We start from the raw sequence: 16087 nt of genomic DNA on the forward strand, positions 1-16087 counted from the left end.
CTCAGGAAGGAGGTCTTTGGGACTTAGAGATGAGGCTCAATGCGAAGAGTATGCCATTTGGAGTGTCTGTCCTGTGGAATCCAAACAGGATGATAGTGATGGGAAGAAGTGATCAGGAACCAAGTGGGGCGATGGTGACTGGACCAGGATTTGAAGCCCAGTATCTTCAGCGCACGCTTCTCTGCCGAATTCAATCTTCTACACCTAACTGCTTCCTGGACGTTTGTGTCTGGGCATCCCAGAGCACTGCAGTCTCTCACTAGCCTCCACATGGTGTTTTGCTTACCACCTGTTGCATTTCATAGCGCTACCATTCTCCACGTTCACCTCCAGACCCATAGCTGCCACCAGCCTCATTCTGCCCCCTCCCTTCCTCTGTGCCACTTATTCCCTCCTAAATCCAGTGTCTTCTATCAGCTGAATGTCTGCTGCCCTCGCCTCTCCCAGGCTTTCTCTGCCTTCAGTCTTTTCTCCTTGCATAGAACCCTTTAGAAGTTCAAGTTTTCTTTAGAAAAAGGCCAAAGTCCTTTGCATGGGGTGCAAGACTTTTCCAAAAATTCATTTCCACTTACCATCTCAACCAGGACCCATTTTCTTGATCCTTCCCTGCCTTTTGTAGAGCTGACCACTTTTCTCTTTGGAACTCTTGTGCTGACAAACCTTTCTACTTGATCACAGTTAGGAGAGTATGGAGTACATCTTAGTCCTCTAGGTACCCCAGCCCGCAGCACAGTGCCCACTGCCGTCTATACGCCCCACAAATGAATACATGAACACACAAGGGAGTATAAGAATACACGTGAGTGTGTATGTCTTATGTTAAACCCTCTGTATTTTTGGAAAAGTCCTCATTTCAGCTCTGTCTCTTCTTGCAAGTGATAGGGAGTGGGAGGGAAAAGATTTCTCGGCCAGTTAATTTTACTGTCACTTTCTTCTAGAAGAAGCTGTGAATAAGGTGAAAATTCAGGCCATGTCGGAAGTACAGAAAGCCGTTGCTGAGGCAGAGCAAAAAGCCTTTGAAGTGATTGCAACAGAGAGAGCTCGGATGGAGCAAACCATAGCGGACGTCAAGCGGCAGGCTGCGGAGGACGCCTTCCTCGTCATAAATGAGCAGGAGGAGTCGACAGAGGTCAGAGTTCTGGTGGCCCTCGGGGCTGGGGCTGGGGCAGCTGCGGTGACCAAGCCCATGGTTTTCTTAAGTGCTGGCCAGCAAGACACAACAGCCCACTCTTGAACTAGATGACTATAATTTTTATCTAGTACCAAAATAATTTTGTTTCTTAATTATTACATTCTTAAGTTGGCTCATTATATCAGTTTAAATTTTGAAAACTCAGGCTAAAGACAGAGTTTGTGGAATTGCATGATTATGATGATTACCATTGACTAGTGGGCTCAGCGTGTGCCAGAGACACAGGGTTAAGCATGTGTGTTGCCTTTTTGATCCTCACTGTGACCCTGTAAGGTAGGTATTGTTGGGTTCCGATTTTCCAAAACAGGAGACGGGGGCTTAGGGAATTTAACTGACCTAAGCCCCCGGTGCTGAAGGAAGGGTGCAGGGGTAAGGAGATGCACAGCCCTCTAGCATTTGGTCAGCGTATAAAGAGGATAGGTCTTTTATGGATTAAAGTGACAGATTGAGCAGATGCACACTTCTTCAAGACTCAGTGATGTTGTATACAGGATCCTCTTGTACCACAATGAGGACAAAAGTAAACCAACTGGAAAGAAAAAAGCATATGACACAAACATCCTTACAGCCCTTTGGAATGTAAAGTTCTTCTGTAACTTTCATTTCAGTCATCTTTCAACTTTGAGATAAGTCCTGAAAGAAGCCCGTTTCTTTAAGTAGGCAGATGCATCTACCAGCTGAGACATAAAGAACTGGGTGGGTTTATTTTTTGTTTGTTTGTTTTTGTTGTTTTTTTTTTAAACAAGAGAAATGTTATTATTTCATCCTGTGTAAATGGTCCCCGTCAGTGTAGCAGTGTCAAGCCGAGGTATTGCATGGCTATTGCAGATGATGTTGGAGAATTCCTTGTTGTAGTGCCCCAATAAGGGCACTGAATTTTAAGAAAATAGTTTCTTTAACCATCCTCTTGCCTTCCCTCTCCCACACGACCGTGCCCCCCCCACCGCTACTTTTTCTTTAGAATTGTTTCTGAGCAGGAATATCTCTGTTGTGTTTATTTCTTTATTTGTAACCATCCGTATCAATATCATTATCTGTTGGTATTTACCTGCTTTTTTATATCTGTTTACCTTTAAAACTGTGTCTGCCTCCAAAAAAGGAGTGTGGCATTTTGGCTATGAGCATGAGATCTGGATCTAGACTGCATGGTTTAAATCTCAGCTCTCCGTTACAGCATTGGGCTGTTAAGGACCTGTAATTTCCAACAGTGCACAAAGAGGCCTGCAGGTGAGGCACGCACCAGCATCCATGCCAGGCAGCTTTCCAAAACAGGCGAGTGCTGGCAGGAGCTAAGCTGTGGGTTGGTTTGCATTGGACCAGGTGGTCTGAATTCCCTTTATCCCATCCAGAAAATCCTACTTGAAGTCCAGCAGGCATCTCTGGATTTCTTACTCATTCTCTGAGAAGTGGTGGGGCATAATGGAGGGAGCTCAGGACTGGAGGTTAGGAGCCCTGAGTTCTAGTCCCACTGCCCCCTCACACTGGCAGTATACCCCTAAAGACTCAGTTTCCTTCTCTATATAGTGTGTAGCAGCCCCTGGCCTGTTGGTCCCATGGTTTTACAAAATATAATGAGATCAAAATTGTGGTTGTGGAAGTGGTTTTAAATTGCAACGCACTATGTAGACAGAAAGGATTTTGTTACGGTGTAAAAACACAGGTATAAGCGGTGGCAGCTGCTGCTTTTGTAGAACAGCTGCGTCCTCCAAGGCCAGACCCCGAGTCTTCTCTCGGCCAGAGGGCTAGGGTCTGATGTCCCCTCATCTCTGCCACGCGGCACCTTCTGTCCTCAGCCTAGATTTCCTTGCACAACTAATGGGCTAGCTGTTGACTGTAAGCTGGGTAGTCAGTTCTCCTTGGGGCCAGGTTTGCAACAAGGTCAAGGAGGCCTGGGAAGGGTCCCAGAGATGTTGATACGCCCCAGGTCATTCTGGTACCGGTCTGTCTCCAGGCCACACTTAGTACAGGTATCTGCTGCTTTTTGAAGGTTCCCATCACGCTTTTGCTTTTACAAAAGATGTACATTATACCTATTTCATTTGCCAGAAGAAATCTGAAAAGGATATTCACTTTGATGAGAAAAGGCAAAAGGCAAAAATGTGTCAGCATTTGTCATGCAGTGAGCTCTTCTAGAAGCAGCACCTGCCCTGAACAGCAAGAGTGGCCCTGCCAAGCTCCTTCCTTGGGAACTACACCCTCAGCGTCCAGCTGCGAAAGCTTTGAACTGGGTTTGTGAGCGTCTGTGCTTTATCTCGATTTATTTTGTGCATCCATTAGCAAGATGTGTCCGAAGGAAAAGCCTACGAGAAGTTCTTTTCTGGGTCTGGGAATTTTTCCATGTAAATGAATGCTAATTGCTTCTCCACTTTGCGCCATTTCAGCTTACAGAAGTTTCAGAGGAAGGCTCCGCGTCCAGATAGCAGGGCAACCTGTAATCATGGCATAGACTAAGATCTTTGCCTAATGAAGGGAGTTCTGGAATCCCCTTTCTGACTTACTGCACAAGGTTTATAACGTCTGTCCACTCGCCGCAGAGGACTGTTTGCCACATGTGTTCCTCCAGCTTCACGGAATGCCGACCTGAAGGGCGGCTACCACACTAATACGTGTTTTGCCTTATATCTTGACCAAAGGCCTCATGGTCGTCAAGGAGAAAAAAGTCACAGGAAAAGGGAACCTGAAGTGTCTTTTACTCTGGCTCTTCTGGCACTAGCCACGTTGTTCCTGCATTCTCTGACCTGCCTCTGTGGGGGCCTGCTATCTTGTTTTACTGTATCCCATAAATTCAGAAATAATCCATTTTAAATATATAATGGCAGCCAAGATGAAAGAACTAGTGGTTTAATACTCTCTCCCCTTTTCAGGGGGGGCCTGGGTGGCTCAGTTTATCTGACTTTGGCTTGGGTCGTGATCTCACCATTCATGAGTTTGAGCCCCACGTTGGGCTCTGTGCTGACAGCTCAGAGCCTGGAGCCTGCTTTGGATTATGTGTCTCCCTCTCTCTCTGGCCCCACCCCACTTACGCTCCTTCTCTCTCTCTCTCTCTCTCTCTCAAAAAAAAATGTTTTTAAATACTTTTTCCCAGTTTGAGATGTTCTTGCAAGCTCAGACAGAGCTAGTAGAGGCTTTCTCGTTTGACTGAGGGCGACTCATTGGCCTGTGTTTCCACAGCAGCCCCGTGTAGGCAATAACCGATTTCTTCCCCGCGAGTGATCATGTTCTGCCACAGCATCATTCGGAGCCAGCCTACAAGGCTCAAAAGGATGAGATTCTCTGTAGTTTGCTTGAGGATCTGTAAATGTAACCTGAGAAAGCCATCAGCCACCTGTTCTGGTCCTCTGCTGTTGCTGCTGGGCAAGTTTGGGCCGTCCCGAGGGTATTTCCTGACAGGCCAGAGGGTTCGAAGGGTGTCTGCAATCCTTTGTAAGCTCTTCAAAACGACGCTTGTACGTTGAGTCTGGTGGAGTCAGGAGGTCCAGGTTCAGGCTCGGCACAGCCACATAATCACTTTATAGCCTTAGGCGCATCCCAGCCTGCTGGCTCTCGGTGTCCCATCTGCCCAACGCAAAAGCTGGGCTAGGTGGCCCCAAGCACGTGTCTGTTGTTTTATACTTCAGCAAGTGTCCAGATTTCGTTGGGGATAGTGTCTTTCTTCCCTAAGGGGACTACGGAGTGGTCAGGCCTGGCCTTTGATCAGCCTCTGCCATTCTGGAGAACCTGTGGGGGGCCCAGGGTGCTGGCCAGTTCGTACTTAGGTCCTTTCTGACGCCTGACAGCCTTGCCTCTTCCTGGCAGTTTCAGCTGGCCAGTGCAGGAGGCTTTTTCCCTCGTAGGTGGGTCCCGGAGGCGGCAGGGGCAGGCTCACTGGGGGAGTCCTCCCGGGAGCCTAAGGGAAGGGAGTGTTCCAAGGGGCAGGTGCCAGGAGTCGCGCCTGGTGGCAGCCTTCTTCATGACGCTGCTTTGCCCTTCTTAGTTGACTGGGGGAAGCACAACACTGTCTGTTCAACGACTGTGGTGCTCCTTTCACGACTGCTCCTTGTAGCTCTAACCAGGTCTCAGCCTGGCTCATCCCTTCTGTCAGAATTAGTGCTTTCTCAGTTGATGCTCTCCCTCCCTCACCCCGCCCCCCATGCATCTCTGCTAAGTCCCAGCAATACCTGCCCCTTCCCCGGCAAGTATGAAGAGTAGTAAGGAAACTTCCAGGCCGCTGAGTTCCAAGGAGTTGTGGGCCTCCCTTATACGAGCCAGAAGCAGTCCCGTGACTCCCAGCCCACTTCTGACAGGACAGTGGGCACAGAGGAAGTAGCACAACTACCCACTCCTGTTCGCCCCTCCTGGTCCCCTAACCGGGGACTTTTCTTTAAAGGATCGGGTGTTGGTGGAAATACTCAAGATCGTTCCTCTGTTGGGTGGAGCAAGAGACAAAACATTACCTAAACACACCTATGCGCATGCGGTGTCGGGGACCCTGGGACAGAGTTGGGTTTGGCCGCTGGGGATTACATGTGAGTCAAAACAGTGAGTGGGTACCTTTGGCAGGCGGAGGGAACTCCCACCTGCCCTCCCCTGGCACCCTTCATCTTGTCCCACCAGCCTGTGGTGGGTGGTTTTTCTCACAGATGAAGGAAATCAGAGGAGTGTGTGTGTCCCACGCACAGGCAGACAGCGGCAGAGGCAGGACGAGCACTGGGGCACGTAGCTCCAGATGCCACGCTCTGCCCAGGTAGCACGGCTGACCGGTGATGATGAGCCCGCCCCACAAAGTCCGAGCAACTAACCCGTGCCCGTGTCTTGCAGAACTGTTGGAACTGTGGCCGCAAGGCCAGCGAGACCTGCAGTGGCTGCAACATCGCACGGTACTGCGGCTCTTTCTGCCAGCACAAGGACTGGGAGCGGCACCACCGCCTCTGTGGCCAGAACCTGCACGGCCAGAGTCCCCACAGCCAGAGCCGGCCACTGCTTCCTGGAGGGAGGGGCTCCTCGGCCAGGTCCACCGACTGCAGCGTGCCGAGCCCAGCTCTGGACAAGACCTCGGCCACCACCTCACGCTCCTCAACACCTGCCTCTGTGACAGCCATCGACACCAATGGACTCTGAGCCCCAGACTCCCTTCCCTCTGATGACCTCACAGCATGGCAAACAATGGCACAGGGGGCCTGGCAGTTTGAACCAGTGCAATTCGCTGTGGGTCATCGCACCGAGTGCAGTGGAGGCAGAAGAGGGAGAGCCCAGCCAGCGCTGCTCCGCAGCCCCTCCGGACGCCTGCTCGCTTCCCGTGTGTCCTTGCGGGGCGGGGGCTGGTGTGCCATTCTCTGGGCACACAGGCAGCTAGCCAGAGCCACTCCTCCTCCCTTGGCTTCCATGTTTGTTCCTGTTCCCGCTGAAACTGGCGTGGCCGTCCCCTTCTCAGTAGAGACCACCAGCTCCTCTCCCTGCCTCTTGAGGCAGCAGACCGCCAGAGGTGCCCGGCTGGGCTGGAGGGGGCTCGCCCCACGCACTGCCACCTGCTCCACCGCCCTCCCGTGGCAGAGGCCTTGAGGCTGACAGCGGGCTGTGGAGGAGATCCCCTCCGACCGGGGTGGCCCCTCTTGCCCTGGGCTCTTTAGCCGCATTTCCACCTTCAGCAGATGCCACGGGTTAGCCCCACCCGGACACGGGTAGGCGGAAGCAGCACTCAGGACCCTCTCCTCGACCCTGCTGTTCAGACTTGTTAAGAGTCAGAGATCACAGGAAATAAGTCACCATTTCACTAAAAGCACCCATAATGATGAAAAACAAATAAAAACTTCCTCCAAGCATCGCAGATCATTTTGGACAAGATTTTCCAACCTGGCTTGCTACTTTAGTTTGGGACTCATTTTTTTCTCTCTTACTTGATTTTGCTTATGCAGAAATAGTTTCCAGCGCATGGATTGGTCTGAGGGAGAATGAGACTCAACGTGGATAGTCTGTTCTCTCTGAGCATGTTGGCCAAACTAGTATCGTCAAACCATTGAATGGATTATCTATTGGAAATGCAGAACCTTTTGTCACCGCTTGGCTGTTTGCACAGTCGTCTTGTTCTGTGTCCCTTTTATCTCAGACCGCGCGTGTCCAGATCACTGTGTGGATCTTCTCGTGGTCTCTCTTTGGCCCCTGTTGAGCTATGGTTGTCCCGTAGGATGTGATGTGCTGCGGCCTGGACCTGCCTCAGCAGTCAAGGCCTGCTCACATCTCAGCAGCCTTCCTGGACCTGAAAGAATTCTTCAGACCGCGTCCATAGTACATAGGATGTCAGCTTAGTATCAGGCAGACAGTCTCGCTTTCCCTTATAGTATCCATTTGATATCTTCCCTCTCTGAGCTAAGAAAAGTTCTGTGAGATGTGACAACCATTTTGAGAGAGGCTCACTAATTTTTCTTCCCATCATCAGGGAGTTTTCCAGATTCTTACCTGGCTCTCCAAATGTGACATTGTCTATATACCCCTTTTAAAATATTAGGAACTGACACACATATTCTCCCGTGCCATTTGTGTTTTGTTGGGATCCCAGGACCCTGACCCTCTCACCTTCCACCTCCAAGCCTCTAGCACCCTCTTGCCCCAAAAAATCGGTTGGGGTGAGTTGGTTGGCCCTGCTCCTGCTGGCCCATGAAAGCCCAGCTTTAGATGGCTACCTTCTGTGCGCTGACCAGAGGGAAATAAAAACTCTGCCTCGTCAAGGAAAAAGGGATCAGTGTAGTAGCGTTGTCCTCACATACAAGTGTATTTTACTGCAGGAACTTTTACGTCCCTAATTTACCTAAAGCTTTTCTGTGTTACAAAGGAATTCAGTGCCAGGCACCTTTAAAATACCTGGGTTCCCAGTGCATAAAGTAATGTTATTTATTCATTAAACTGGAACTCCTTAAACTGCAGCAGTTGGTGGGGCATCCTGACTTCAACAGGAAGGAAATTAGTACCCGGGGCAGGACTAGCCTACATTTACATGAGACATGGGGTGTCCCGTGAGGAGGTCATGGAGCCTGTAAAATCAGAGCAAGCGGGTATCTCGCTATCTCGTGGTACTCATTGGGTCTGTTCCAGGTCACTGTCTTTTCATTGGCGAGATGAGCACCTGGACATGTTCTTTATAGCTTCAGGTGGCTACAGGACTAGCCAGGGCCCACTGTCAATTTCTGTAGCTAAGGTTTCAGTTAGTGTGCGGGTCCTAGCTGACTGTTGTGGGTTGTGGTTCTCCTGACAGCCAAGTTGGCAGCGTTGCTATGATGCTGTTCTTGACCGCTTTGCTCACGTGCTGCCCGGAAGCCACGTTGAAAAACTGGGTTCATAGTCCACACTGTAGTTCTCAGACTTTCTGCTGTGTTCATTTTGGTCACTTTCACATCTAGGTTGATCGGGCATCTGACCAAGACTTCCCATTTAGTTGTAAAGAACCCCTTTCTTCAGCTCCCTCCTGAAATTCTCCTGCTATATCTGGTTGGGAGGAGGGCCACTGCCTTGGGGCGGGGGCTGCAGGGACAGGGGTGACTGAATCCAGCTTCCCCACTTGGTCTCCAGTGTCTGCTCACCATCCCAGCCACCAGGCTTGGAGTACAAGTTCAGGCTTCCCACTTTCATCTAGTTAGACTTACCATATCTCGATACAGTCGGGCTGCTTAGAGACCAGTCTTTATAGTTAATATTTGGGGGGAGGGGGAGAGAAAAGACAGAAGGGATGGGAGGGGTGGTACTGGAGGTGTCGTCAGGGCAGTCCCAGGCTCTTCAATATGATCGTAGAAATGAAAAGCGAGTGTGACGTGTGCCTGCCCACCCATCAGAGCACATCTGGAGGATGAGGCCAGTGCTCAGCACCACCCACTGAGGAGTGATGGGACTTCATTGCCCTCCGCTTGCGGGAAATGTTTGCAGGAACCAGAGAAGGCCGGAGTAGTGGCCAACCCAGGAGCCATCTTTAAATGTTCTGAGGGATGGCTGAGGGCTGAATCTTCATACCCTCAGACCCCCTTTGGGTCCCCACCACCTGCACCATGCCTGACTGCCCAGTGGTGAAAATGGACTCGAGAAGTTGGTTCATTCCACCTGATCAGGAATAGGCACCCCACCCTGTGAGCTGCGAGTGTGAATGGGACTTCCACTGTGGAAGGTCCCTGCAGCTCCAGGGGTGGGCCTCTGGCAGATGTGCTCAGGCAGTCACGTGAGCCTCAGGTCACAGAGCGAGTGGATCTTGGACACTGCTGAGCCCTACATGTCTCAGTGGATCGAAGTCTGGAACCCAGACGCATCTACCTGGCACAGATTGGTGTCATGTTGGCTGCAGTGTGGACCTCCTTTGCCCATCTGGGCTTACTAGTCCCCAGGAACTCCTCACTTCTTGTTGTCAACACGAACATCTTCAGCTTCTAGACAGAAAATCTACATTTTACTCTCTATGGCCTTGTTCCAAAGTCAGATTGAACCCCAGGGCTGTCTCCTGCTTGAAAGGGTGTAGACCTTATTCTGGATAGTTCCAGAAGCTATCTCAGCAAGTGGAGTTGAAGGTTCAGCAAGATTATTGGAATTGGTGTGGTAGTGATTTCTTCAGAACGAAAGCATAAATAATGACCAGGTAGCCACTTGTCCTGGAAACTGTAGAAGGGGTTGTGGATTGAATAAATCATTTAGAATACATCGAAGCTTTCTTCAGAACTGGTGTCAGAACCAGGTCAGTAGACCAAGCCAACTTAGTTTTGTTTTTTGGGGTTTTTGGTTTTTTGTTTTTAAGCTATTTACAGAGAACTGGGTGGTGGCATGTTTGAACCAAATGTAAGAAAAGCCACAGGGACCTGGACTGTGCCAGCATGGGCCTGACGGCCAGGTGTCCGGGAGGGGTCTTGTCTGGGGTGGGGAGTGGGGACTGGGCGAGCCAGCCCGGAGTGTCTAGTTCTTATGAAACCAAAACATTGACAGCCTGCCTCTTTGCCCACATGCATTGACATGCTCATTTCCAAAGATGATGGTGCAGGTGACCTTTTCCATCGTGAGCCAGACGGTTGGGAGGCCTGAGGGTGGACCTTGCATCCCCCTTCTCCACAACCCCAGAAATGGCACTTCCCCTGCAGACCCCATCTGGTCAGGCCCACGACTGCCCAGTGTACACTCGCTGATGCTTATACCAAATAGGGCATGTGCGGCTGGCGGCTGGCGGGGGCAGCCCCGTCCCGCGTTGGAGTTGGCAGAGAAAAGCAGCAATAAGCATTAGGTGAATGATTGAAAGTGCCATTTGGCTCAGCGGCCTTTGGTCTACTTCCACGGCTTTCCAAGTTCCTGATGAGGCTACAAAAGCTCCCGTCCATAAAAGAAAGCCAATAATGTAAATAAAAAAACTATGCCTCCAACCGTGGATTTTAAAGGGGGATGATGAATGTGAAACCACCCACAGGATGCGGTAGTCTGGTTTTTCTGTGCTTGGTCATTTTACTCTGATAGCAATTTTTGTTACTTAACTCTGTGCATAACTTATTTAATGTACTGTATAAATGAACCAAAACTGTTAAATATGTATTTAGTTTGTTCTACTTAAAGTAGTCAATAAAAAGGCTATATTCCTTTTCTGACTCGGGCTAGAAGGGGGCTGGGAGGGAAGGTGGTATATCCACTGGAAGACATCCATCCGCCCCCACGCACACTCCCCACTTCTTTTGTCGGGGGGAGCAGCGCCTCCGGTGGTTTCTGTGCCTCAAGAGCACCCAGGGGACTAGAAGCAGAAGGTAGTGCTGAAGAGACGCATTAGCATCTAGCCGCTAATGCCTCTGGGCAGCGAGCCTGGCGGCCCCCTCTGGCCCAGAGTCCAGGGCAGCGACAGCTTCTTCACCGGGGAGTGAGCTTTCAATACAGAAAGTAAAAAACAGGGTAGTAACTGTGTGTAGGTACTTTTTTCTAACTGCTCTTACATATTTAGAAATTTTCATGTACCGGGACTTGTGAATATTCATTTCTGTTCTTACATGGATGTTAAATCACGTGAGTTCACTATTTCCTTCATGCTCACTTGCTCAGTGATTGTATGTTTTCATTGCGGCTATGGCTTTCTGGACTCTTCCTCTCCTGTCAGGTAATTGGATTGCTTTTGAGGTCTCCCTGTCCAACATACTGAAGTGAACATCTTCCTCTGCACGCTTTGTTTCCTTGGGATAGTTTTCCAAAGTAGGAGTTCTAAAACTGACCGTTTCTTGCATCCTTGGAGAATAGGTTCAGACCGCTTTCCCTGAAAGCCCACCAGCTTGTGGTGCCTCCAGCAGGCGTGTGTAGTACTTTGCGTGGCTCTGGGGTGGTCTCACCAGCCGTGACATGGCCCAGATGGGTGCAGGCACACCCGTGCACACCTGGATGTATAGAGTCTTAGGCTGTCGGTCCAGTTTCCTGGTTGGTGACCCAAGGCCTCACTTCCCAGGGCCCTGGCTCCATCCCCCGTCCTGTGACCCGAATACCCATCCCTGGCCTCTGCCTAGACCTACTTCTAAGAGGCCTTGCCCTAGGAGACTTGTGGGCACCACCAGTTCCACAGGCCCCCCAAAAGCAAAGGGAGTGATCTCGGGGTAGGGAGAGAGCACCGGGCTGTGTCCATGGCCCCAGAAGACAAGGTGGCGGCTTTGCCGTGTGATCTTTCATGCAGATGGTGCCAACTGCCAGTCTCTGGGCAGCTGCCCAGTGCCGCAGTCCAGCACCTAGAACAAGAACAGGATCTCGGCCTTGTGACTGTCAGCCTTGCACAAAAGTACATTTGGTGGACAAGTCAGCAATCCACAGTCTGCCTTAGCTCTGAAAACAAGATCCTAGGGACTCCAGTGATACTACAGTAAAATAACTATTGGCTATAGAAACAGACTAAAAAATTGGCCATTATCATAAAAAAAAAAAACCAGGTGCTGAATAAATTCCAATAAATGTAGTTAGAACTGCATTGCTGAGGTCACAGATGAGGAAGTCTAGGGAATCCCCAAAGGCCAGGAAACAAGTTAGAGGAGTACAGTAAACCAAAACCACAGAAGTAGCCGAGCACAAAAGGTAACCTGTGCTGCCTGGGTCGGGAGAAACGAGTGTGAAGGACTAACTGGCTCGGGGCCTGTGAGGCTCTGAGGGGCTTTGAGCCTCTACAAAATCGAGAAGCAGATCTGGAGCCAATCCATTGACCCAGGTCACTCTGGCTTTGACCTCAGTGAAAAGGCAAGCAAGGAAAAATCTGTCTGCAAAGGGAACTGTGCAGAACACTCCGCCTGTCCGAAGGATGAGAATCTAACTAGGGACTCTCATGACTGCTCTGTCCTGGGGCTGAGGTTCAGATTTTCATACTCCTGGGGCCAAAGCACACCTGGGCTGAGGAATTAGATGATTCTAGGCTTGCAGCGGTCTCCTGGTGTCTGACAGAATCAAAACTATAAATCATAATATGGCAACCAATTATAAAGTGTCCAAAGAAAATACTGAACATTCAAGGGAATGAGCCACTATGAGCAAGAATCAGCAAGAGGAGTAAACAATTGATTTAGACCCCAGGGATTTCAGATAATATCAGATACAGGATGTTAACTATGAAACCATTAAAGATGGTGCTGGAAAAGAGTAGCAAAAAGTAAAAGACTAAATAACCAGGCAGATTTGAAAATCAAATTCCGGAGAGGACCTCACTGCAGAGTAATACTAAAGAGCTGGTCCTTCTGGAACGTGTCAAGTGGAGAACCCTTTCAAATTTTACCGAGTTGGAGTCAAGTTTGCTCTGTATAAAAAGGGAAATATTGGGCCTGAGATGATACAACCTCACTGCAAGCAAATGCATCGATCTGAATCCCTCTTGCCTGCCTGTGCTGGGTTCTTACTGCTGGGTTCTTAGGGTCTTGAGTTGGGTTTACCCTCTCAGCTGTCCTCCCTCCAGAGTTTGCAGGGAGACAGACCACCCACTAACCTCCCCCGTTCCCCAGAAGAGCTTCACTGTCTGGGGCCGGGCGCCCTCTTGTGGAAACAGCCCAACTTGCTCCCTCCATTGCCTGGAGCCCACAAGCCGGATTCCTATCTAGTGCACACCCCAGCAACTTTTCCTTTTCCTTTGCACCAACCTTTTCTGCCTTTCTGCCCCGTGAGTTCAGCTAACATTATCTGGGTGCCTCCTAAGGGGTTCCAGAAATGGCCACTCAACGCCACCACCACCACCTACCTTCGGACCGCTGGGCCCACACCCGATCCACCCTCCACTTGCGCTGTGCTCCCATGGCTCTTCGTTGCTGCCCATCTGCCATCCTGCAGCCCTGAGGCTTGGCCTCCTTTCTGCCTTTGTTCTAGCTGCCACTGTCCTCCAGCCATGGGCTGGCTTCCATTACTGAAGGATGCCCGAGATCTCCTCCAGCATTGTTCACGCTTGACAGCAAGCAGCTCTTGGTGCCAGGGAGTAAGTCCGGCTGTGACTTGGAGCAAAGTACTTGCTCGCTGAGTTTGTCTCTTCCTCTGTAAATTGGGGATGCTAATGATGCCTACAGCACTGAGTTGTGGTGAGGTGAAATATGATCATATGGGAGCTGTCCCAGCACAGGGCCTGGTGCCCAGGAGCCTCAGTAAACAGGCTGCTCTCATAGCCTGCTTCTCCCTCTGCCGCTATGTGGTTCCTTGAGAGGATTCATCTTTGCCCCGGTATCCTGCCTAGAGCATGGTGTCTTTCTTACAAATCTGTTTTGAGAATAACTTCCTGGGGGCGCCTCGCTGCCTCAGTTGGTAGAGCATGCAATTCTTGATCTCAGGGTAGTGAGTCCAAGCCCCATGTTGGGTGTAGAGCTTTAAAAAAGTGTGTGTGGTGGGTCTATCTTCCTGAAGGTCCACCTAATTCTCAGGTCCTTTGTTTTGACCCATCAGAGGCTGTGTTAAGGGGACTTGGTGTGTTTCCCTCTGAGAGCTGGAGAGCAATGACCGCCATTTAAACCGTTGCTGTCTCTCCCACACCTGGCCTGGCACTGGCCCAGTCCCCAGGACAGGTTTGAATGCGTGCAGGTGAGTCACAGCACAGGTGGGAGGAGGTGAGCAGACAGGTGCAGGGAGTGGGTGAAAGGGCGGCGATGGCAGCTGATGGAAGGACCCGGGAGCTCTCCCAGCTTCAGTACCCTGCCTGCCCTTGACCTGGGTGCTGTCACCAGCTCGGGACATTTCATCCCCAGCACCTGCCACAAATCAGGTGCCCAGTGGCTGCTAAAATGAGATGGAAGAGCCACCAAGAGCAGGGCATTCAGGGCAAGGGCCGGGAAGGTGACCCAGACCCAGGCTTTGACCTGCTACTTAAAGGTTAAGGAGGCGTTTCTGTGGTAGACAGGGGCAGGGATATTGGGGAGCCAAGAGGGAATGACAGGGGTCACAAATAGCCCAGCTCAGCTGGTGTGTGTTTTAGGGGGAGGAGGCTGATTGCGAAGGGCCTTGAATGCCAACTCAAGTACTCAAACTTGATCTTGACACTAAAGCCAGTGTGGTGCTAGCCACAGGAGTGTGGTCCCCATGGCAATGTTTTGAAAAGCCTTTGTCTGTTTTCTTATGGAATGGACTGTGGGGGACGGGGGGGTGGATTGGCGATGGCAAGCCCAACGAAGAGGCTGCCACAGTCTTCTGGGCCAGAGGTGATGGTGGCCACGAGCTGGGGGTTAGGGCAACCACCGGATGGAGATGGAGGTGGGCTTTCAAATGTTAAGTAAACACAATGTAAAGGCTTAGCAACCTCCTCTATGCCCCAAAGCCCGACCTGTAAGCTCCAACTCCAGCCTCCGGTCTGCAGTCAGCCCCACGCCCACCCACAGTGTTCGGACAGCTCCCTGGCTCCCCGCTACCTGTAGAGCCTGGCCCCCTGGCTCACCTCCAGTCCCTTACAGTCCGTGGCTCCACCTCTGCTCCTTTTGTGTGCTGCATTCTCCCTGCCCAGCCACCCTCGTGCTGTTAGAGACACCTGCTCAGAGCCAGGCCATCAGCCAGGAGGCCACGCCCAACCCTGCAGGACCGCCCCACTCCCCTGCACCTGCAGCGCCCTCCCCAGCACCTCCAAGCCTCTGTAACGGAGGAAGGACACTGTCCATCATAAAAAGCAAAAGTAGGGGACTTCCAGAAGGCCACTGCAGGGTGAGGTGAGCAAGGGTGCAAAGCCTCTGGGGGCACTTACTTCATGGGAGTCAGCTTGAGGATTTCAGCATCCTCGTTCAAAGATACTGATGGGAAGTTGTTTTTAGTGTTGAGGGTTTGCTGTTGCTGTTCTCGTAGAGGAAATGAAACAGAAGCAATTAGAACCCAGGACAGAAAGCAGGATTATTTCCTCCCCGATGGGCTTCTTATCTAACCAGGACCCAGGCCGCCCAGAGCAGTGTGGCTCCAGTGCCGGCGGCCCTCTCCAGGAACTACCAGGAGCCTGCGAACAGGGGTGGTGGGGCACAGCCCGGCTTGGTGCTGGCCAGCGAGCTCCTGGGTGCTGGTTTTTTGGCCTGGGTGGCCAGGTCAGTGGGAGCAGCTCTGTGCCCCCCCCCCGCCCCGTCAAGTGTGAACCCCTGCGGGGGCTCACACAGAGAAACCACAGGGAAGCCCCTGCCCAGAGTCCCAGGCCAGGATATCCATCTGAGCTGTCTTCCTGGCACCACCGGGACAGTCAGGAACATGGGTGAGATGTCAGCCCACTGGCCAGAGACCCCCGGCTTAAAACCTGCCCCAGCCTCCTCAGGTGAAGGCCTTTGAGGCCCTGCGGCCTCCTCACTTTCGCCTCAGCCCACTGCTGGGCTTCCTTCAGTCCAAGAGGCAAGCTCCGCTCCCCCTCAGGGCCTGAGCCTGCGTTTCCTGCCGAAAAACTCCTGACCCCAACACCTTCCAGACCAGCTCAGAGGCCATCCTTTGCTCTTGTGTTGCCATGTGCCTCCCCGTTAGAGCCCA

The 16087-nt window shown here is 51.3% G+C and overlaps 1 protein-coding gene across 3 annotated transcripts in view; it reads left to right on the forward strand.

Moving 5' to 3' along the window:
- The window catches only part of CBFA2T2 (CBFA2/RUNX1 partner transcriptional co-repressor 2), a 139571-nt gene extending 128811 nt beyond the window's left edge, over nt 1-10760 (forward strand). Inside the window, exons 10-12 of one of the 3 annotated variants that reach the window (XM_029917050.1) lie at nt 939-1129; nt 1801-1888; nt 5990-6068. In XM_029917050.1, the coding sequence (XP_029772910.1) occupies nt 939-1129; nt 1801-1848 (239 nt within the window). In that variant the 3' untranslated portion in view covers nt 1849-1888; nt 5990-6068. Of the gene's footprint in view, nt 1-938; nt 1130-1800; nt 1889-5989 lie in introns of all 3 variants that reach the window. The other 2 variants (XM_029917048.1, XM_029917049.1) reach the window with 2 other exon arrangements.
- Nucleotides 10761-16087: the final 5327 nt, after the last annotated feature.

Source organism: Suricata suricatta, chromosome 12 (assembly GCF_006229205.1).
Source record: "Suricata suricatta isolate VVHF042 chromosome 12, meerkat_22Aug2017_6uvM2_HiC, whole genome shotgun sequence".
NCBI lineage: Eukaryota > Metazoa > Chordata > Mammalia > Carnivora > Herpestidae > Suricata > Suricata suricatta.